We start from the raw sequence: 23154 nt of genomic DNA, 5'->3' as shown, positions 1-23154 counted from the left end.
CTTTATTAGCCCACATCCACTGCACCAGGGTTGTCGGAAGAGCCCTGGTACATTGAGTAGGGGTCTGTTTTCATCTGTTGAGCTGCACTTCTTGTGTGGGCCCCAATTTCACTAGGAAAATTGGCTCTGCGTTGAACAAGCCGGTTGACATTATGGCAGGAGGAACCTACAGTGTGGGCTTCCTTGCTAAAGTGTCACCAGCCTGTTCATAACTTGTATGGATTTCCTCTTTTAAGTTATTTAGGTCTTAAAGGAGACCATACATCAGAAGTCACAAGAAAAAAAAAAAAGTATTCACAGACTCTGCGATTCCCCCCCCCCGCCCCTTATTAAAGATTCCCCAATCCACCAATCTGCGCCCATACAAGATATTTTTCAGTGATTTGCAGATCATTTTCAGGAAAGACAGATCTGCCAATCTTGGAAGGCTCATCATTTTACTAGTAACGGTCTGCAAATCGGCCGATAGTTACTATATACTAGCAATCTACAGCCCCAATTGGTCTGTGAAATCCAACAACCCGCTTCATGATTTGTAATAATTTAATGGTCAGAATCTGCCATCTGTGAAAGCCCATACATTACAGATTTTGTTACATAATACTCTACAAAACACCAAATTCCTCAGTTGATTGTTGATGAATGGGGGCCTAATCCTAGATGCCAATGACGCTAAAAGTTTTAAAATTGGGAAGTGACCAGGCTAGATTTGTAGTCTCCAAGAACAATATAAAAACAATTTTTGTATCAACGGCTCCACTCCAATTAAACACACTTAAATCACAGCTTTCTTTCAATTTATTAAAAGAAAAACTTTGAAAACTCAACATAATAAAGAAATTTACAGTGAATGATCTGTTAGCAGCGGAAATCAAAGAGTCATGATATCGTGAGGCCCTTTAAGAAATTAAATCATGGCATCAATGAAACAAAAAATGTCCCTACCATTAGGGATCATACGGAGAAAAACAGGTCAACACCAGTGAACAAGTCAATGTTCATCTAATGTCCAGGAAGAGGTTCACCACAAAGCTGTGCTCCGTTTTATACATCCCAGTGCAGTAATGATTGTATTAGGTAGAATCCAGGTTTTTACTCTGTAACAGATGAAATCAGTAAATCTGAAGAAGGGTGGTGGCAATTCCTGATGTCAGAGGAAGAAAGAACTGTGTCCTGAATTAAATGATTGCTGCAACAATGTGAACAAGGGACCTTGACGCGTTTCAGTATAGATTTGCATGTTCCTCAGAAAGATAAATAGCCCTGTTCTAAACCTACTATATAGCAGGGCAAAGAATCCAATCAACATATTCAATTAATTACATAGCTAGAAAAATGAAGCAATGTACAGCCAGAAAAGTCACAGTGCTGAGTAACAAATACATTTCTCTTTTACCTATTTTTTTTTATTCCTGTCAAATGCAGACTGATTTTCCCTTCCAAGTAACTCATTGATCTTTATTAGTATCCTTTGCAGACTTACCATATTGAGATCCATACTGTGTATATAAACTATATATCAAATGTGTACAGCATATTACTACGCGTGTCACTGCATCTAGTTTGCCCTATCCTCACCTTGTTCCTTCACACAACAGTATTTTTATCCTCTCATTATACTTAGTGACTCAAACACTAATCTATTGTTCCCCTTCTTCACCTTACAATGTATTGGACATAATTCACATAGAACTTTTCTAAAAGGATAATTTCACTCTACTTTCGTTATTTGCGATGTTTTATGGTTTAATTTTAAACATTTACTTCACAATAAGTCTAATGTATTTAAATTTCTTTATACTTTACCATTAATTTATAAATTTTTATCATTAACTTTCTTCAGCATGACATTGATAGGCAATCTGATATACTTCAAGAACTGCATGTGTGGCCCTTAAACCTTAAAAGGGTCACAAATTAACCTTGATTTTAACAAAATGAAACCACCGCATGAAAAAGACCTCCACATACATCAATCCAAAATGCCCCTCATTTGCTCCAAAGTAGCCCCACATGCCCTTAGACCCCCACTTGCCATAAAATGCATCTATTCACATGTACAGCAAAAACTCCCCCACGTGCCATTCAGACCTCACCACATGCCAATTGGAAATCTCCCACTTGCCCATCAGACCTCCTCATTTCAATTACATGGAAATTGTTTCTCGACTGTGCAAGTTCTCTGATGTATAACAAGAGCTGATCTATATGTAAAAGAGGTTCCACACTCAGAACATGAGAACGGTTTCTCACCTGTGTGAGTTCTCTGATGTTCCATGAGACTTGCTTTATATGTAAAGCATTTCCCACACTCCGAGCATGGAAATGGTTTCTCACCTGTGTGAAGTCTTAGATGCTTAACAAGAGATGATTTACGGGTAAAACATTTCACACACTCAGAACAAGGAAACGGTTTCTCACCTGTGTGAGTAATCCGATGTTCTGTAAGATGGGATTTATGTGCAAAACATCTGCCACACACAGGACATGAAAATGGCTTCTCACCTGTGTGACGTCTCCGATGTACAACTAGAGCTAACTTATGTGCAAAACATTTTCCACACTCAGTACATGGAAATGGCTTTTCTCCTGTGTGAAGTCTCTGATGTTCAACAAGATTTGATTTCCATGTAAAACATTTCCCACACTCAGAACATGTAAATGGTTTCTCACCTGTGTGAGTTCTATGATGTTCTATAAGACTTGATTTATATGTAAAGCATCTACCACACTCAGAGCACAGAAAAGGCTTTTCACCTGTGTGAACTCTCTGGTGATCAACAAGATCTGATTTCTGAGTAAAACTTTTCCCACACTCAGAGCATGGAAATCGTTTCTCAGCTACGTGACTGCTCTGATGTAGAATAAGACGTGATTCATATGTAAAGCATTTCCCACACTCAGAGCATGCAAACGGTTTCTCACCTGTGTGGAGTCGCTGATGTGTAACAAGATCTGAATTCTGTGTGAAACCTTTCCCGCACTCCGAACACGGAAACTGATTCTCAACTGCGTGGCATCTCTGATGTATAGCAAGAGCTGATCTATATGTAAAACATTTCCCACACTCGGAACATGGAAACGGTTTCTCACCCGTGTGTGTCCTCTGATGTTCCACAAGACTTGATTTGTATGTAAAGCATTTCCCACACTCAGAGCATGGAAATGGTTTTTCACCTGTGTGAAGTCTTTGATGTTCGACAAGATTTGATTTCCGTGTAAAATATTTACCACACTCGGAGCATGGAAAAGGTGTTACACCAGTGTGAAGTGTCTGATGTTCAACAAGATTTGATTTCCGTGCAAAACATTTCCCACACTCAGAGCATGGAAATGGCTTCTCGCCTGTGTGAAATTTCTGATGTGTGATAAGAATGGATTTACTTGTAAAACATTTGCCACACTGAGAGCATGAAAATAGCTTCTCGCCTGTGTGAAGTCTCTCATGTCTAACAAGAATATATCTTTTTGTAAAACATTTCCCACACTGAGCACATGGAAATGGTTTCCCACCTGTGTGAGTTTTCTGATGTCTAACAAAGGCTGACTTATGTATGAAACTCTTGCTACATGCAGAACAGGAAAATAATTTATCACCCATATGAGCTGTACTAAGTGTAGCAATATCGGCGTTACCGGGAGAACATTTCTCATGAATAGAGGGAACAGATGACATATCTGCACTTTGCAGTACTGGATTTATATTTAGGATAATTTGATTGTCTCCTGGAGAATCTCGTGTGTTGTTTCTGTCTTCTATTTTAACATCTGGAGATACAATGAGAAGTCCATCGCAGATATTCCTGCTTGTGCGCCCATCTATTGGGAATAAATGTATGAAAATAATCTACATTAAGGAGCACATTTTCATACTATTAGTGAGTTCACGCTGTTCAGGTGTTTTAGTTCAATTTGTGAACTACAAACACTTCATTACAATTATAAATGTACATATAGCAAATAGGATTCTTGACGCAGATATAACATTGGCTTAAAACATAACAACCACATTACCAAGCACACTGCATGGACAAGGACTTGCAGATCGCACAGCACGCTGGACAGCTCCACCACTCTGGTTAACTAGTGTTCATTCTAGCACCCTGCACCTTTCACAACCCGTGCAGCTCCTCTTTCCTGCCTGGGGTGTTGCTCTCTGATCTGCTGCTTCTAGCACACTCTGGTCTGTATCTCAGCAGTTTGTTGCATCAGCTGAGTGAGCTAGAAGCACCAGAGCGTAGAGCGACACCCCAGACAGGAAAGAGGAACTGCACGGGTTGTGACAGGTGCAGGGTGCTAGAATGAACACTAGTTAACGTCATGTGGTACAGTCAATAGGGTAGAACCAAACTACTAAATTAGGGTAAAAGATCTTTGCGGAAAGCCACTGAGGGGGACTGACATAAGCAGGACAGAGCAATAGAGCACAAAGCATTAAATATACTGAATGAGGAGTGCAGAGAGTGGAGTACAGCATCAGGAGAATGGAATATGGCATAAAACGGGGAGCTAATGTGCAATGACGAGGCTATGGGTAAACTGGTGTGTGTAAGAAGGTGGAGTTTGTGTGTTATGACATGCAGTGAGTAATTGTAGGGAGAGGGGAGGAGTCTGGTCAGATCTCTTGGTAAATAATGAAATGATAGGAGCCATCGCAGAGTCTTCTCACAACTCCCCATACTGGGTGAATACCTTTTTCCTAATTAGCTTGTACTGACAGAGAAGGGTGTAGACCAAGAGTGGGTCAGAAGTGACCCTCCAGCTGCTGTAGAACTACACATCCCAGCATACCCTGAATACAGTTTCGATATTTGGACACGCTAGGACTGTTGCAGGGCATGCTGGGAAGTGTAGTTCAACAGTAGCTGGAGGGCCACCTATTGCTTGGCTCAATTCAATTAGCAGCGATGATCATAGACACCAAGCAAAATTGTGCGAATTTCAGCTCAGAGCGGGCCGCGAGTGCCAATGCCGTAGCAACGGCAACTCGTACACTTCGCAGAAAGTTGGTTTGACCCCTAAGAGTTCATCGTTGTAATAAGTGAGCAAGAAGAATATGCGACTTTTCTGTAATTAGTGATTACTCCTCACCTGTGCTGATATCTGTAGGGATTTCCTCCTCCTTACACTGCCGATACCCCCTCACATCTGTCTCCTCTTCTCCCTTTATATATTCTATCTTAATATCAGTCAGGTAATCACCCTATACAACCCATAATAAAATAAACACATTAATGTTTGGTTTAATGAATTAAGATTTAACAGTAGAATATCACTAGAAGACAGAACACACCAGAAGTCACTTTGGTATTTCAATATTTGTTGAGATCCCAAATCCCTCCCTACCTGATCCTCCCGTGGGGTCCTGCGATTCTCCTCTGTACAGTCCTGTGTATAAAGAGGACGGGGACATCTCTCTGGGGTATCTCTGTTACTGACTCCATCTGTAGCAGAGACAGTGTGACTAATTACATTGTCTTTATGCAATTATCATATATTGTGTGCTAATTACCCTAAGCAACCCATATTTTCAGACAAGTATGCTGCATTTATATGTATATAAGGAAGCAACTGTCGTATGTTCAAATGTTAAGTTTCTGGTAATACAGCAATAAGCAGGCAGTGTCAATGGGAATGTCAAGACCAGTAATATAACTGAGTAACAGCATAGGTCTACCTATAATCATTTTAGGAAATTCCCAAAATATACGGAATAAAGTAGGTCTAGTGTCTCCACATCTCCAACAGTGTAACACATTGAGCAGCACCATAGGAATGCGGGACCATCTAGGTAGAACCATGTACTTGGCCTCTGGTACCTAGCCAGTTATGGGGGCAGTGTGTTTCATTTATAGAGTTACCCGTTAGTGTTCTGGGGAAGGATTCGAGTGGCAGAGTAGCTTATGGTAACAATGCAGTGGAGCAACTCAGGTGTCAGCACAAGGAATGTGAATTCTTTATGTACAGATGGGCCCAGCTAGTTTGTTGCTCATAGCGCGCCATTCAGGTCTCCTGTGTCACGCCATGGAATGTTACGTGATGGCTGTACTGTGACGTACTGTGGTATTCTACAACAAAAGATAAGCCATGGCATGTAATACACTGCCTAACCTCTGGGTGGCGAGTGCTCCACTGATAAAATTTGTACTGCGGTGGGATGTTGTGATAAATGCTTTGAGTTCAGTAGAGTTCCTTAAAATAACTGAACTTCAGTTTCTCTGTCATTATGTTATGCTTAGTGTGCGTCTTCTGGTCAATTTAAGCTACTGTACAGCCGCTTTATTGGGACTGTAAAGTAATAGGCATCTAGGGTCACTTTTAGGGACAGGGACATTGCAGCACAGTAATAGAGATGGAGTCATCATACATCTATTCTCTGTGCGCTACAAGTTGCTCCACACATAGCGCAGGAGTCCTGTGTGACTCGGTAACGCAGAGCGTCTTTTTGTGCGTCTTTTACTTTAAAATGCGTCTTATTGGCAGAAGCAGCTTCTGCTGATTAAAATGAAGTGCAGCATGCCTATGTTCTGTGAGCCAGTACGGGTGTATCTGCAAGCAAATCACTACGTTACAGTCGCTATTGGTGTAATGTAACATTTCGCGTGCAGATACACCCGAACTGGCTCACAGAACATAGGCATGTTGCATATCATTTTAATCAGCAGAAGCTGCTTGTGCTATTTCGATTCGCTGTACGATTCAGACGCATTTGGAGGTAAAAAGATGCATAAACGACCCTCGAACAATCAGGTCACGCCATGGCATTATTGCGACTAGAAGGCCTGTTTTTTTTTTTATTCAATAGTTTTTATTGATATTTTTAGAAAGACAGACAGACAGACAGATAGATACAAGAATATAAACAACGGATATAAGACAGATATGAAAACCAAACATATCAGATGTTGGGCATAAACATAGTATAATACAGGAGATTACAATATGGTATAATATATATATATATATATATATATATATATTAATATTATATACACACACACACACACACACACACACACACACACACACACACAACCGTTCAAAAGTTTGGGGTCACTTAGAAATGTCCTTATTTTTGAAAGAAAAGCACCGTTTTTTTCAATGAAGCTAACATTAATCAGAAATACACTCTATACATTGTTAATGTGGTAAATGACTATACTAGCTGCAAATGTCTGTTTTTTAAAGGAATATCTACATAGGTGTATAGAGGCCCATTTCCAGCAACCATCACTCCAGTGTTCTATTGGTACATTGTGTTTGCTAAGCGCGTTAGAAGACTAATGGATGATTAGAAAACCCTTGTGCAATTATGTTAGCACAGCTGAAAACGGGTTTGCTCGTTAGAGAAGCTATAAAACTGGCCTTCCTTTAAGCTAGCTGTGGATCTGGAGCATCACATTTGGGGGTTCGATTATACTCTCCAAATGGCCAGAAAAAGAGAACTTTCATGTGAAAATGAAGGCTATTCCATGCGAAAAATTGCCAAGAAACTGAACATTTCCTACAACAGTGTGTATTACTCCCTTCAGAGAACAGTACAAACAGCCTCTAACCAGAGTAGAAAGAGAAGTGGGAGGCCCCAGTGCACAACTGTGCAAGAAGACAAGAACATTAGAGTCTCTAGTTTGAGTAGAGACGTCTCACAAGTCCTCAACTGGCAGCTTCATTAAATGGTACCCGCAAAACGCCAGTGTCAACATCTACAGTGAAGAGGTGACTTCGGGATGCTGGCCTTCTAGGCAGAGTGGCAAAGAAAAAAAGCCATATGTCAGACTGGCCAATAAAAGGAAAATATGGGCAAACGAACACAGACATTGGACAGAGGAAGATTGGAAAAAAGTGTTATGGACAGACGAATCAAAGTTTGAGGTGTTTGGATCACACAGAAGAACATTTGTGAGATGCAGAACAAGTGAAAAGATGCTGAAAGAGTGCCTGACGCCATCTGTCAAGCATGGTGGTGGTAATGTGATGGTCTGGGGCTGCTTTGGTGCTGGTAAAGTGGGAGATTTGTACAAGGTAAAAGGGATTTTGAATACGGAAGGCTATCACTCCATTTTGCAATGCCATGCCATACCCTCTGGATAGCGCTCCAAATTATGCAATAACTATTTAGGGAAGAAGCAGGCAGCTGGTATTCTGTCTGTAATGGAGTGGCCAGCGCAATCACCAGATCTCAACCCCATTGAGCTGTTGTGGGAGCAGCTTGACCGTACGGTACACAAGAAGTGCCCATCAAGCCAATCCAACTTGTGGGAGGTGCTTCAGGAAGCGTGGGGTGAAATTTCTTCAGATTACCTCAACAAATGAACAGCTAGAATGCAAAAGGTTTGCAATGCTGTAATTGCTGCAAAAGGAGCATTCTTTGACAAAAGCAAAGTTTAAAGGACGAATTATTATTTCAAATAAAAATCATTATTTCTAACCTTGCCAATGTCTTGACTATATGCTCTACCCATTTTGCAACTCATTTGATAAATAAAAGTCAGTTTTCATGTAAAAACAGAAATTGTCTGGGTGACCCCAAACTTTTCAATGGATATATATATACACATATACACACACACACACTTCCTGATGCAAGTAGTTATAGCAGAAAGAACTCAAAGGCGCCATTCGTGCACATGAATACGGAGATAGAAGAAATACAATACACACCCTTAAATGATACATATATCTCACCATAGACAGCTCAGGTATAAAAATCACATACCAGAGTAGCAAAGAGATCATTATAGTAAAGTATACACATCTGTCTAAATAGTTGTCCCTAAAACTTAGCTAAACAATTACACCCAAAGCAAAACCTCCCTCATAACCCGCCACCCTGTATAACCTAACCCCAACTCAGGTATACCTGGATGCCATAGTACCGTCCCCCCCAACTACGTTGCCTACCACTAAATCTCCCCCCCCCCCCCCCAAAATAAAGAATACTTTTCGGATATATGACTGGGGCAAAAAAAAAAAATGGCCATGAACTGGACACAGCAGGCCCCTCCCATGAAATAGTAAGTTGCACACTAGTAGTCTTATATAATGGGCTGAAAACAGACATAATAGTCTTGGGCAGATGAAACTTAATAGGAAAATAAGGGGCATCTATACTCAAAGCTAAAAAACAGAAAATATCCATCCCAAAACAATAAACCAGCACAATAGACCCCCAAATTAAACATAGAAGTGTAAAAAACAGCCAGAGAGTCAGCTACGTATCATATCATACCCTGGTTGTAACTTAATAATAATAAAGAATCGCATGTACAGGATATAGCAATAAAGTCACAAAACATGTATACATAATAAATCGACATTAAAATGAAATAAGGAGCTATAGAAAAAATAACCCAATTATAGTTTAATCAGTCAAGGCGGATCATCCCTCTTCAAGAGCCGCAAATAAAGCCACGCCAGGACATCCCGGAAAAAAAATCAACAAAATAAAAACGAACCACCAAGATCATCCAGGAGCAAATAGGTGAAATCAAAACGAAGAGCTGGGGGTCACAAAACTGACTTTGTACTTGAAATAATTGGAAAGAGGATTTTTGGAACAGCAGATAAACACACCGGAGAGGCTATTATCTAACGAAATACCAACTGGACCACTTGAGGCAAGATATAAAACAGCATCAGGATTCTTGTAATCTAGGAATTTTTACGCTATCAGGTTTCAGGAAAAGTCCCGGATGAAGGGGTTGCATAGGTGTACAGCAGGCCCAGGCAATACCAGACTGAATAGGAAAGGAACCATTTGCAAAGGCAGGCATCAGCCTGGATTCCAGGATTTGCAGGATCTGCGCAGACGGAGTCCTCTGTGCTACTTCAGGTAAAGCAGCTGTATTGACAGGAGCACGGCATATATCTTGACAAACAGAGAGCAATTCAGAATGTAGCTCGGTCACTTTAAATGTAATCCTCCGTTCTGAGTCAAGGATAGTCTGGAGAAGCCTCTCCATGGTGACCACAGAAATTCACACAGGAGCCCCAATGATCCCCAGTTCGTTTAGTGAAAAAGGGTAAATCACCCCCAAACTATCAAGGAGACTGACCTGCAGGCAAACATCCACAGCTCTGGAACCAGGGGTCGCAGCAAGCAGACTGACTGAAATCCAAGATGGCGGCTGCAGAGGTCTCCAAAAAAACAACAACATGTCATGGGCAGTGTCCTCCACCTCCCCAGAGGATCAGTCAGGAACTAGGCGAAGCAAACGCCGGGGACAGGAGCCACAGGAGACTCTGGTGCAGAATCCAAAATGGCGCCCGCAACCAGGAGATACTGCAGAGAGAAATTCTTCAGCGATAACAGCTCAAGAGACTGGGAGCACAGCCAAGCCGCAGGACTTCCAGAGCCTGCAAAGGTAAGCATACAGCAGGTAGCTAGTGCCAGGAACCAGGCAGGGTAGTAAGGATAGGTGCAAAGGTTATTGAGGTCCAGGAGCTATGGCGATAACCTCCTGCATCCAGCCCCCCCAGGCCACGCCCCCCCTAGAAGGCCTGTTTAACGTGCAAGGAGACTGGATGTATGAGGACCCATCTGTATATGTATTTGTATAAATAACAGAATTCACACACCAAGTGATTTATTTTGAATCCAGTAGTGAAGATTTAAAAACCTCCCCTTCCATGATTCGAACTCGGGACACTCAAGGTACAAGGTGCACACCTTAACCACTAGCCCACATACACTAGTCATGTTGAGAGCTGCACCTGTCGTGTATGTGTTGTGAAGTGTGCGAATTAAAGCAGGCAATGTGTACAATGTCAATAGCGTGCAGTGTTACAGTCGCTGATGCTGTAACGTAGCGTTTCGCGTGCAGATACAACCGCACTGGCTCACAGAACATATGCATGCTGCATATCATTTTAATCAGCAGAAGCTGCTTGTGCTATCAAATCGCATTGTTCGCTGTGTGATTCAGATGCATTTGAAGGTACAAAGTCGCATAAAAAGAGGCTTGCGATACCGAGGCATGCCATATTAGTACAGTACATGTAAACGCATTCATCGCGTCGCAGTGAAAGCTGTGCGTGCCTGTGACCCCTGTCTGAGCCCATGAGACAAAAATGTATATATATTTTTTATTAAAAGTACAGTACTCACACACCGTACTGTTATTATTTAATACTTTGTTACACATTCTTCTACAGCCCTGATTCCATGTCCAAAATGCTGTACTATAGTGCACCGAATCACAGCTTCTGTCAGCCAATCATCGGACGGTGATACAGAAAATACATTGGAAATCTGACGCATGCGCTGTGTAGTTTAGGAAAAGTGACACCTGGTGGACAAAAAGTTGTATTACACGATATGACTTTTTGCCAGTGCTATGCTACGTTCTATTACGAAACATTCTGTGTGGCGCGACTCAAGGCTTCTGCATGGTGCGAGATGCATGGCGTGCTACATGGCTGTGTGGAGCAACAAAACTAGCTGGGCACATCTGTAAACTAAAAAGCACTTCCATTGAGACTGATTCAGAGATTTACGCAATGCCAAAATTTACCAAGATCTAGCAATTATTTTGCCATTGCACATGCAAATAAGCCGCACTGTGCGTGCGCAGCCACTGCATTGTGATTATGGATGCACAGAGTATCCATTGGCATAGTGAGTGGCAGGAAGTCAGCAAAATGCTGGCGTCTCACTGTTTGAACGCCGTTCAATGGGCATGCACAAATTAGCCACAGCGACTGCTTACGCAGCACGAGAGCTCTTTGCGCGTCAGGAGAGCTGCAGAGTCTGCGGCTGGTCAGACCTTCCGCAAGGGCACGACGGCCGCTCGTTGTTACAGATAGTTATGCAGGTAAGCGACATCGTACTCAGTAAGAAGGCAGTTGTGGGCATCTTCTATGCTTGGGTGATCTTTGCAGACATTAGCATATTTTCGCAGCTGCATTGCGTATGAAATCGCAGTTGTGATCGCAATAGCATCCATCTCTGTATCAGGCCCTGAGTTTGCAGTGAAAAACCAAAGCAGGAATCTGAGCCAAAGGGGAGGAAGTCAGGAAGCTGACGGTCTAAATACAGACCGCCGGCTTCCCGACTGTCTACTCCCGGAAAAGTACTAATGACAGGCATCGAAAACCTGACGCCTGTCATTAGACCTACGCCGGGAGACCGACGCCCGGCATACCGAACGAAGGTAAGCCGAGCGCAGACAGCCGTGGGGGTTGGGGTTTGGGGTAGGTTTTAGGGCTCCCGGGGGGACTTAGGGTTAGGCACCCCCTCCAGGAGGGTTAGGAAATACTTACCTTATTAGCAATCGGGATTAGTTCAAGGGCAGAGTACAACAACAAAATACACGTGCCAGAGGCACCTCAGGATCCAGCAGTGGTGGCTGCAGGGAATCCCCATCGGTCATCTGGACCCATGGGGACAAGATTATTTTTCTTTTCTTTTTTTACTGCCTTGATGACTACCACAGGCTGATCCCATAGAGCAGTGTTATGCATAGTCCCTTCAGTTGTTTTGGGTTTTGTAATCCCCTCATTACCTCACATAGGGGGCTATTTCCTAAACATTGGATGGAGATAAAGTGAATGGACAGAGTTCCTGCCGACTGCCGCGTCATAGGCTGCGTTTGAAAAATGACAGAATCCAATTGGGTGGTACTTCATCTTCATCCCCTTTTTTCGGGCACTTGCGTGCAATGCCTACGATAAGGGTGGCATCACAGGCAGCTTCACCTGCCCCCTCAACCTTCATTTTATATCCACATTGTAGGACCCAGTGCCAGGGCCTGAACAGTAGCTATTTCCCAGAAGGATTGTGTGGAGCCATTTAGCTAATGGTTCAACGTCGGTCCCAGCTGGAAGCAGAGACCAGTCTCCAGCAGAGGCAACCCCAGGCAGGAATGGATGTGCCATATGCGGCACCTCCACAGCCTGTTCCAGTCATCCCCAGTTGCGTCCAATAGATGTTTATGAAAAGAAGCCAAAGTATGAATAAAATAATAAAGCCCATAATAAAATTAAAACAATGGCTTCTACCAGTAGCCCTAAAAGGAAGTGCCCAGTTCTGGTGGACACTGCAGAAAACTGGGACGATGGCAGCCAGTAGGGAAATAGATGGGGTGGAGCTTTAGCTCCAGTCAACACACACTAACCATTACATTATCCAGCAACACCCAACTAGTTGTTAGCAAACATAATAATCACATTACCAAGTACAATGCATAACAGTCACATGTCTATACCGCAATCACTTTGGACAATTCATATCCATGTATCTATTCTCCTCTTATTCTATAGATTGAAAAAGAAAACAGTAAAGCAGCCTCTATGTGTCACTCTGGTCAGGCCACCCCAGGAGCCCCAGCCAAGTTGCTTATTTCAGTTGAAGATATGATGTAGACAAGCACAGAGAGCAGCAGAACAGGACTGCAGAGCAAAGTAGGAAATAGCAACACAGAATAATGGCATCACCTGGGGCGGACGGAGCAGGGCACAGAGGGGGGCAGCAGAAAGTATTAGGACAGAGCTGGACAGAGACCAAACAGAAGATGAATAACAGAACAGGAGCATTCAGGTACAGAGATTGGAGGGAAGCTACTGTGCAGAGACAATGTGCGGTTATAGTTATGTGTGTGAACTGTGTTTTGCTGGGGTGTATGCGATTTCAGGATGAGGGAGATCACAATCTATTTTGCTTTATTATCTCAGTGTACTATACACATACTGTAGATAGAAACAATCCTTCATGTAATATTGCACACGGAAGGTAACTTGTCATTTCACATGTGGTAATGCACAGAGAAGATCATGATAAAATGTTACATGAGTTCTTATCCCATTCACCAGTGATGGAATCTGAAACTAATGTATGCGAATCAACAGAGTGTGGGGAGGAGACTGGTCAGGTCTCTGGGCTGGTAACACACAGTGACATGATGTGAGGAGGAGAGCAGGAGTAATAGGGGTTGATGGCTCCTGATGTGTGAGATACACCAGAGAGTGTGGGGAGGAGACTGGTCAGATCTCTGGGCTGGTAACACAGTGACATGATGTGAGGAGGAGAGCAGGAGTAGAATAGGGGCTGATGGCTCCTGATGTATGAGATACACCAGAGAGTGTGGGGAGGAGACTGGTCAGATCTCTGGGCTGGTAACACAGTGACATGATGTGAGGAGGAGAGCAGGAGTAATAGGGGTTGATGGCTCCTGATGTGTGAGATACACCAGAGAGTGTGGGGAGGAGACTGGTCAGATCTCTGGGCTGGTAACACACAGTGACATGATGTGAGGAGGAGAGCAGGAGTATAATAGAGGCTGATGGCTCCTGATGTATGAGATACACCAGAGAGTGTGGGGAGGAGACTGGTCAGATCTCTGGGCTGGTAACACACAGTGACATGATGTGAGGAGGAGAGCAGGAGTATAATAGAGGCTGATGGCTCCTGATGTATGAGATACACCAGAGAGTGTGGGGAGGAGACTGGTCAGATCTCTGGGCTGGTAACACACAGTGACATGATGTGAGGGGGAGAGCAGGAGTATCATAGGGGCTGATGGCTTCTGACTTCCTCCACTTGGGGCAGATACATTGCCCTCATTAGTCTGTACTGAGAGAGGAGAGTGTAGTATAAGAGGCTGCTGTAGTGACAGAACAAGGAGAATAAGTGACTCTGTTCTGTAATAAGTGATTATTACTCACCTGTGCTGATATCTGTAGGGATTTCCTCCTCCTTACACTGCTGATAACCTCTCACATACGTCTCTTCTTCTACTTCCATATATTCTACCTTAACATTAGGCAGATGTTCACCCTAAATAACCACCAAACAATAAAATAAAACTTTAGCAATGACTGATTTAATTATTTGAGATTAAAAAACAGTAGGCAATCAGTGTACACAACCTCTCTACAGATCATATATTTAAAAAAAAAAAAAAAAAAAATCGGGATTTTATTATTTCGTAAATCCCTCCTACCTGATGCTCCTGTGGGGTCCTGTGATTCTCCTCTGTACAATGCTGGGAATACAGAGGACGAGGACATCTCTCTGGGGTATCTCTGTTACTGGGTCCATCTGTAGGAGACACACAGTGACTGAGTACATTGTGTATATGATGTGAGCAACCCATAGTTTTATAGGTAAAGCAGGAAAGAGTCCCTTTGCTGCATAGAATATAAGAAGGCTTCTCTTATGTTCCAGCCTTAAAGTTAAATGGAATACATAAATAAACAGCATGCATCAAGGGAAATGTCAACACTAGTAATCTCATTATATAAAGGGCATTACTGTCCACCGAAAGGGTTTGATTTTAGGACACTCCTAAAAGACTTGTTATAAAATATTGCAAGGATCGCTACATATCCAGTCGTGTGACACGGCGAGGGGAACATTTTGTGTAGTACAATAGTAAAAGCAGAACCGTCTGGATAGAAGTATGTGAACAGGCTCTCCCACATTACTACTGATGGAGGTATTGGGTCCGATTCTGGAGTTGCACGCGATCTGTACGCAATGCTCATGTAAGCATGCGCAAAAATATCCGAGAGCCCCTACGATGCATGTACACACAAAAAGGCGCTGTTGCGACGATATCAGAAATGTGGCAGAAAATTGATGGGAGCTCCTGGGCGGTAATTGGGAAGTGGCTAGTACTGCACGCAAAAAATGGGCCGTCCGGTGGGCGTATTAAGGAAAGGTCTTCCACAAGCCTAGGAGGTCTTGGTCAGATGGATAACCTGCCCCTGCCATAGGGCTGGCGTAAGTTTCGATGGTGGAGTATAAGGACGCACCAATCTGTATTACAGCGTGCACGGCCTCTAAATGTGGGCATGTGTCCTGTCACATTCGGCCGCACAGATGTACACAAGGGGAGGAGTTTGTTGGAGCATTTGCATATACTGTATTAGAGAAAAGGAGTTCATAGGATTGTGTGCCCTCTATACTTCTGAAATGAGCCATTCCATTAGGAGCATAGACTTCTGGGTAATTCTATTGACGTAGCACATAGCAGCCTTTTACATCAATACTTTTCCCATTTGTTACTTAGATCATCGCACAGACTTGTACGAACTGAATTTTGGAGCCCTCCGTGCAGTATACAATATTCTGGTCATCATGCGAATTGCTACTGAGACACAATGAAGCTCAAGATGAAGACTGAGGCCAGCACTGTCTGGTGAGGATGAGCATTTTTATCAAAGAATTTATCAATACAGATTATATGAAACAGGACTACATTAAGCTGGGTACATACTAGACGATATATTGGTTTTGTCGTTTTGAGCTGAATCGGAACAGCAAATCGTCTACATCGTCCAGTGTGTATGCACTATGGCGCGCTGCCGTGAATCGTTCATTGCATTTTCAAATCTGCTTGCAGTGTGGGCAGATCTGAAGAGATCGTTAACGATTTTGTTCAAATTGTTTAGTGTGTACGTCCTACCGGACGGCCAGGCAATATATTAATGTTATATAGTTAACAATCTAATGACCAAACGAGGCAAGATATATTGTTTGGTCGTTTAAAGGATTGCACAGTGTGTACGCACTATATAGTTTGTTCTGGGGTTCAAAGGAAATCGGGACGACCATCACGTCGTTTATACATCAACTAGTGTGTACTTAGCTTTAGCCACAGAACAATGAAAGAAAAAAAAAAAAGGGGGAGGCAAAGGGAACATAGAACCAGGAAAGATAAAAATGAGAGTTATGGTAGACTTACCTTTGTTAACTCTTTCTTAGAGGTCCATAGGGTCCACAGGGATCATCATGTGGTTGGAATGATCCAGGCACCAAACCGTTAAGCTTTTAGCTCCCAGGATGCCTCGGTCCTCCTCCACATATACCCTGCCCCCGGCATTCAGTTTTGTAAAACAAGCCCAAGGCAGGAGAAAGAAAGAGGAGAAGGAAGGATGATGTACACCAGAAACACTCTCACAGAAGATGAGAATCCGTGACAGAGAGAAAAAATACCAAATGAAGCCAGGTGGGTCAGGGTGGGTGTCCTGTGGACCCTATGGTCCTCGAAGAAAGAGTTAACAAAGGCAAGTCTACCATAACTAATTTTTTTCTTCAGGGTCCACAGGGATCACCATAGGGATGTCCTAAAGCAGTTCCCTTAAGGGTGAGAACGCACCTGAGCAGAAAGGAGAATCCGCCACCCAAAGGAAGCAACCTGAGAGGCAAAGGTGTCAAAGGCGTAGAACCTGAGAAAGGTGTGGACAGAAGACCACGTGGCCACCTTGCACAATTGCTCAGCAGTGGCACCAAATCGAAACACCCACGATGGTCCCACAGACCGAGTAGAATGTGCTGTCCCCGTGTTTGAAACAAGGATATCAGCCTGCATGTAAGATAGTCATGCGCAGCCATCGACCCATAGACTGTCTGTTAGCTGGCCAGCCTCGCTTGTGAAAGCCATGCAACACAAAAACAGCGTCTGATTTCCTAATGGAGTTGGTACTATCCACGTAGATACGGAGAGCGGAAACCACATCCAGGGAGACTTCATCTGCTGAAAGGTCTGAAGACTGGAACCACAATCTCTTCATTTACATGAAAACGGGATACTAACTTAGGAAGGTAACCCGCCCGGGTACGGAAGACAGCTCTATACTGGTGAAAAATCAAAAAGGGGGAGCAACAAGAGAGAGCTGCCAAATCAGAGACCCTGCGGGCAGAGGAGATAGCGAGGAGAAAAACCTGTCTTCACTCTCCATCACTTGGGGTCTACTGAGTCCAGGGATACAAAACGGGGGAGCCTGCAGATCCCTGGGAACCAAAAGACAAATCCCATGGGGCCACCGGAGGAACAAAAAGGGAGGCGGAAAGCATAAAACACTCTGAAAAAATGTTCTAACATCAGGCAGGGAAGCGATCCTTTGCTGAAACCAAACTGACAGCACAGAAACTTGAACTCTCAGGGTGGCCAGGCGGAGACAGAGGTCTAACCCAGCCTGGAGAAAAGCAAATACCCGGGAAACCCTAAAGACCTTCGGGTCATACTCTCTGTGGGAACACCACTGAAAAATAGAAGGATTGCCAAACTCTGTAATAGGAAGGCTTTCGTGCCCTGAGCATCATCTGAACTACAGAGCTGGTGAAACCTTTGACTCTAAAGATGGAAGACTCAAGAGCCACGCCGTCAAAAGACAGGACTAGGTAAATCTGGATGCAGGCAGGGACTCTGTGCTAACAGATCTGGCCATAGAGGAAGAGGAAACAGAGTGTCAATGAAGAGACTCCGTAGGTCGTGAACCAATGGCGTCTGGGCCAAGCAGGAGCTATCAGTATTAATGTGTCGCCTTCTTGCTTGATTTTCCTGTGGAACCTTGGGAGGAGGGAGAATGGAGGAAAGAGGTATGCCAGCTTGAAGTCCCACCTCACTGCCGGAGCATCCACAAAGGTGGCTGAGGGGTCTCTATTTGTTCCATCAGGAGTTGAAAGACATCCGAGTGGAGTGCCTATTCTCCGGCGTGTATGTCCTGACGACTTAGGAAGTCCGCTTCCCAGTTGAGGACACCAGGAATGAATATTGCCAGAAGATGACGTTCTGCCCAGACCAGAAAGTGCCTCCCTGATGATTGAAGTAGGCTACTGTGGTCAGGCTGTTGGACTGGATTTGGAACGGTCTGCCTTGGAGGAGGTCCTGTGCCAGAGTGAGTGCTTTGTATACTGCACGAAGCTCCAGGATGTTTGTGGACAGGTGACTTTCCTGGGTTGTCCATCTTCCCTGAAAAGGTATGATGACCTGTCACCGCGCCTCATCCGCGAAGGCTGGCGTTGGTGGTGAGGAGCACCCAATGTGGGATCCAGAAGGGGCGACCCTGGTCCAGATGAGGCGTCTGCAGCTACCATGAGAGGGAAAGCTGGACCTCCAGAGGGAGAAGGATCGTCTGGGACTGGATCAGATGATACTGGCCGTTCCACCATGATAGAATCAGTTGTTGGAGAGGCCAGGTGTGGAAATGGGCGTATTCCACCCTATCGAAGGTGGATACAGAGACCCCGGGACCTGCATCGCTGAGTGAATAGATACCCTTCCATTGCGGAGCAATTTGTACACACAATTGTAGAGCCGAGATCTTGTCCCTTGGCAGAAATAGCTTTTGTGCCTGAGAATCCAGGAGTGCACCAAGATGTACCATTCGCTGTGTAGGAGAAAGGCAGGACTCTTTCCAATTGATGAGCCAGCCGTGTGTCAGTAGACAGTCAATGGTCAGTTGGAGATGGCTTTGTAAAACAGCTGGAAACTGTGCAAATAGGTTGTCTAGGTATGGCAGGGTCCCGACTCCTTGATGCCTGAGGTGGGCTGTCATGACCGCCATTATTTTTGTAAAGACTCAAGGAGCCGTTGACAGACCAAAAAGCAGCGCCCAAAACTGGTAATGTTGCTGCAGGACAGCAAACCGTAGGTGGGCTAGAGTAATAGGCACATGCAGGTATGTATCCTGAATGTCTAGAGAAGCCATAAAATCCCCAGGCTCCAATGCCAAAACAAGTGACCTTAGTCTCCATACGGAACCTGGGCACTCAGATAAATCTGTTGAGGGATTTCAGACTTAGAATAGGCCGATGAAACCCGTTGGGCTTCTGAATCAAAAATAGATTAGAATAAAAACCTGTTCCTTGATGAGTTAAAGGAACCGGGATTATCACCCCTTAACGCAGCATGGAATGAATGGCTTCCTGGAGGGTTAAGGCCTTGATAGAGTCTGATGGGGGAGTTATACAAAACTTCTGGGGAGGACGCTCAGGAAGGTAAGGGCGTACCCCTGAGAGACCACTTCTTGGACCCAGGCATCTGTTTGATGCCAGGAATCCGCAAATTGAAGAAGAAGTCGGCCTCTCACTCTGAGATCCCCATGAGGAGGCCCGCCCCATCAGGCGGAGGGTTAGTCGCCTGACCGCCCAAGACCTCTTAGTTTGCGGCTTGGTGGTCCTACGAGAACTAAACTGTCTGGAGAAAGGTGGTCCTTTTGCTCTTCCCTAAGGGCCGACTGCCTAGGATTAGAGGTAGCTGTTGATAGCAGACCAGCAGATTTTGAGGCTGCCAAAGTAGCCACTATCTTATCCAATTCTGCTCCAAGTAGTTTGTTTCAAGAAAGGCACGGATTCCAGAGCCTTCTTGTAGCCCGCATCTGCTTTCCAGGACCTTAACCAAAGGGCTCTACAAGCAACAACCAAAGTTGCCGAAGCCTTAGAAGCCAGGAGTCCAGCGTCTAATGCAGCTTCTCTCAAATAAGAGGCTGCTTCCCGTATATGGGAGATATATGTCAGCTGTTGTCTGGTAGCATCTGGTAGAGTGTCTTCCAGTGCCCCCAACCATTCATCAATGGCCTTGGATACCCAGGCCACGGCCATAGCCGTCCAAGTAACAGCTCCAGACAATTAAAACACTGATTTAAGACAGGGATCCCTATGGGAGGATGCGGACGGTATAGGCAACGTAGAGCTCCTGACTAAACTTGCCACATGAGCATCCACCGTAGGAGGGACTTCCCACAATACATTCGCCAGGAGGGAGAGGGTACAAAGATGCTAATCTTTTTGTAACATGGAACGGATTATCAGGAGCCAAGTGCATCTTCTACCTTCTCTGATGATGAGCCAGAATTTACAAACTGGGCAGACTGATAAGAGGAGATCATCCGCCTAGGTGCCTTAGTGGATACCGGTCTGTTTGCCTGCAGCATTTGCTGAAACGCAACAGATGACTGAGCTGCACTCTGACTTTAATGGACATAAACAGCCATCTAGGAAGGATGTAAAGGGGGGGGGGGGGGGGCAAACATAGCAGGCTGGAAATGCTGTGGGTATCCCATTATGGGAAACAATGTGGGAGCAGCTAAACGGTCCACTAGCTGCGTCAAAACCTGAGACAAGGAGGACACCCAAAGATGGCTCCTGTACAGGGGCTGGTAGACTAGACTGATTAGGTGGTTCTTTATAACAAATAGCACACAAACCATCCTGTATAAAATCCTGAGGGGACAAGCCCACCAAATTGCTTTTACATGAGACAGGGAGACTAAACCCAAGACCTCCAAAGACCAGCAGCTTCAGCAGAGCACTGAATAGTGGTCATCTCAAATACTGAGGAGGATAGAAGGAGCAACCCAGACGCGGGAAACCCTTGGATGGAACCCCGATTGGCCTGGGGGAGGGGCTGCCAGGGAAAGCCTACCTTCCCTATGCTGCATTAACCCCCGCATGTACTGGTTACCAGTAGCTACTACACTTCCCCGACGCCAGACAGATATGCCCCGATGGTCTAGTGGGGAAGAGGACGCACCGGTCACCCACTACAGCGACCTCCGGGTGAGTCAACATCGCCAGAAACATGGACTGCCACATGTGGCTACCCACGAGTTCTTACCTGCATCTCCATGTCCCAGCCGCAGTCCTGGGTCCCAGGATCGCCACTAGTTGAGCTCTGCTGGTGACCACCGAAATCACCAGTCCAGTTACTGGTGTTGCGGCGCCGGCGGAGGTAGATGGAGCAGCAGCACCGGCATCCATTAGGAAGCTCAGTGCCGTTTGCTTTAAAGTAAAAATAAATAAAATAAATCATAAAATTAAAAGCTTGGGACTGCTAAGCAGTCCCTGTTAAAAAGTGCAACATGCCGCACCAAACGAAAAACTGAATGCATGTGGCTGGGTTCAGAGTATATATGGAGGGGGATCGAGGCATCCTGGGAGCTAAAAGCTTAACTGGTGCCTGGATCACTCCAACCACATACCCCATGGTGATCTCTGTGGACCCCTATGGATCCTGAAGAAGAAAGGGGGGGGGCGTGCCTCCCAGACGGGGGCGTTCCCAAGGGAACGCCTACAGTCAGAAGCCGGCCCACTGACATCACTAGTGATGTCAGTGGGAGTGATTTTGGCTCTGATAGAGCCAAAATCACTCCGGGCCTTGCGGTTGAAAAACTCAACCGCAGGCTCCGGCTCGCAGTGGCGATGGTCGCGATGGTCAAGACCATCACGGCCATCAAACTGCACGCTCGTATAGGCTGTGGGTGGTGACCCACAGCTATACGAGCGTCCAGGAGGACGCTCCATAATTATGGAGGGCGGCCCTCATTCAGAGCGTGCGCTCTGCTCAGAGCGTACGGCTCTGAATGAGGGCCAATGTTAGCAAGGGAAGGAGGACTAGGGCATTTCCATTATTGGGCCAGAGACTCTCTAGTGGCAAGATGATGTAGTGATGCAGAAGGCAGAAGCACCATATGGAATAAGAGAGGAAAGGGGGAGAGGTGGGTTTCTTAATACCAACAACTTGATCAATGAGATCGAAAACCTCCAGCCCCATAATTGCTGTATCCCAGAGCAGCCTCAGGATATGTAGGTATTGGAAAACCAGCTTCCCAAACAAAGCCAAGAACAGCCAGAAATATCTTGTGGAGTCTGTCTGACACTAGGTATAACCCATGGATAACTATCTGAGAGTGGTTTGTGGATGGATGTTTTGTAAGAATGGCTGCCATTTAATCATACTCACATTGCGAGGGTGTGAGCAGAGGTCAGAGATCTTTTTGATAGGGTTGTGATCTTTCTCACTTTTCTTCATGGCTCCAAGAAATCCCAGTCTATGACCAAAGGACTTTCCCCCAGAACAAGCAATATTGCAGAAAGGCCCCTCCAAAAACCAAGGTAGATTAGAGTAAACGCTTTAGAGATGATAAAACCTATGTTTTTGCCCCCACCCCTGTAAAATCCACCACCTCTGTGTAGTCAGTAGTCCATGACTGCACTGGCTACACTCTGTGACTGGCAGTGGCTTCCTATTGGAAGCGCTACCTGCCAGTCACTACACCACAGGCAGCCCAAGGGGCGGGAGGGGGGGTCTCCTCCCCATGGGACTGACAGTCTGGCTGCTATTAGCAGAGAGCCTCTTCCAAGAGGAAGCTGCTACTCTGCCTTTTCTCCAGCCCTAACCGGCTCCTAGGGGCTGCAGACAATGCAGCCCTTTGGATCCCGGAGCATGACAGATTGATTGCGCAGGTGCCAGATCCCGGCCAGGTTGGAGCAGCAGCGGGTGAGTGATTGAACCCTCCTTCTCGTTTTCAGCGGCAGCCCCCCTCATCTAAGAGGGTAGGAACCGCCACTGCTCACAAGCGATCCAAGGGGGATAATGTGTGGTGACTTCAGAATAGCGGACACCAGATTTGAAGCTCATCTTTCGTAGT

The 23154-nt window shown here is 45.0% G+C and overlaps 1 protein-coding gene across 1 annotated transcript in view; it reads right to left on the bottom strand.

The window, feature by feature from the left end:
* Positions 1-780: 780 nt before the first annotated feature.
* Positions 781-23154, bottom strand: part of LOC148508055 (uncharacterized) — a 38507-nt gene continuing 16133 nt past the window's right edge. Inside the window, exons 7-11 of the mRNA XM_088445173.1 lie at positions 14940-15037; positions 14662-14773; positions 5347-5444; positions 5092-5203; positions 781-3819 (exon numbers count right to left, since the gene is read on the bottom strand). Coding sequence (XP_088301299.1) covers positions 2144-3819; positions 5092-5203; positions 5347-5444; positions 14662-14773; positions 14940-15037 — 2096 coding nt within the window. The 3' untranslated portion in view covers positions 781-2143. The remainder of the gene's footprint in view (positions 3820-5091; positions 5204-5346; positions 5445-14661; positions 14774-14939; positions 15038-23154) is intronic.

The sequence above is a fragment of the Taudactylus pleione genome, unplaced genomic scaffold (assembly GCF_031769625.1).
Source record: "Taudactylus pleione unplaced genomic scaffold, aTauple2 ptg000377l, whole genome shotgun sequence".
Classification (NCBI taxonomy): Eukaryota; Metazoa; Chordata; class Amphibia; order Anura; family Myobatrachidae; genus Taudactylus; species Taudactylus pleione.
This window is presented reverse-complemented; position numbering and strand designations above follow the sequence as displayed.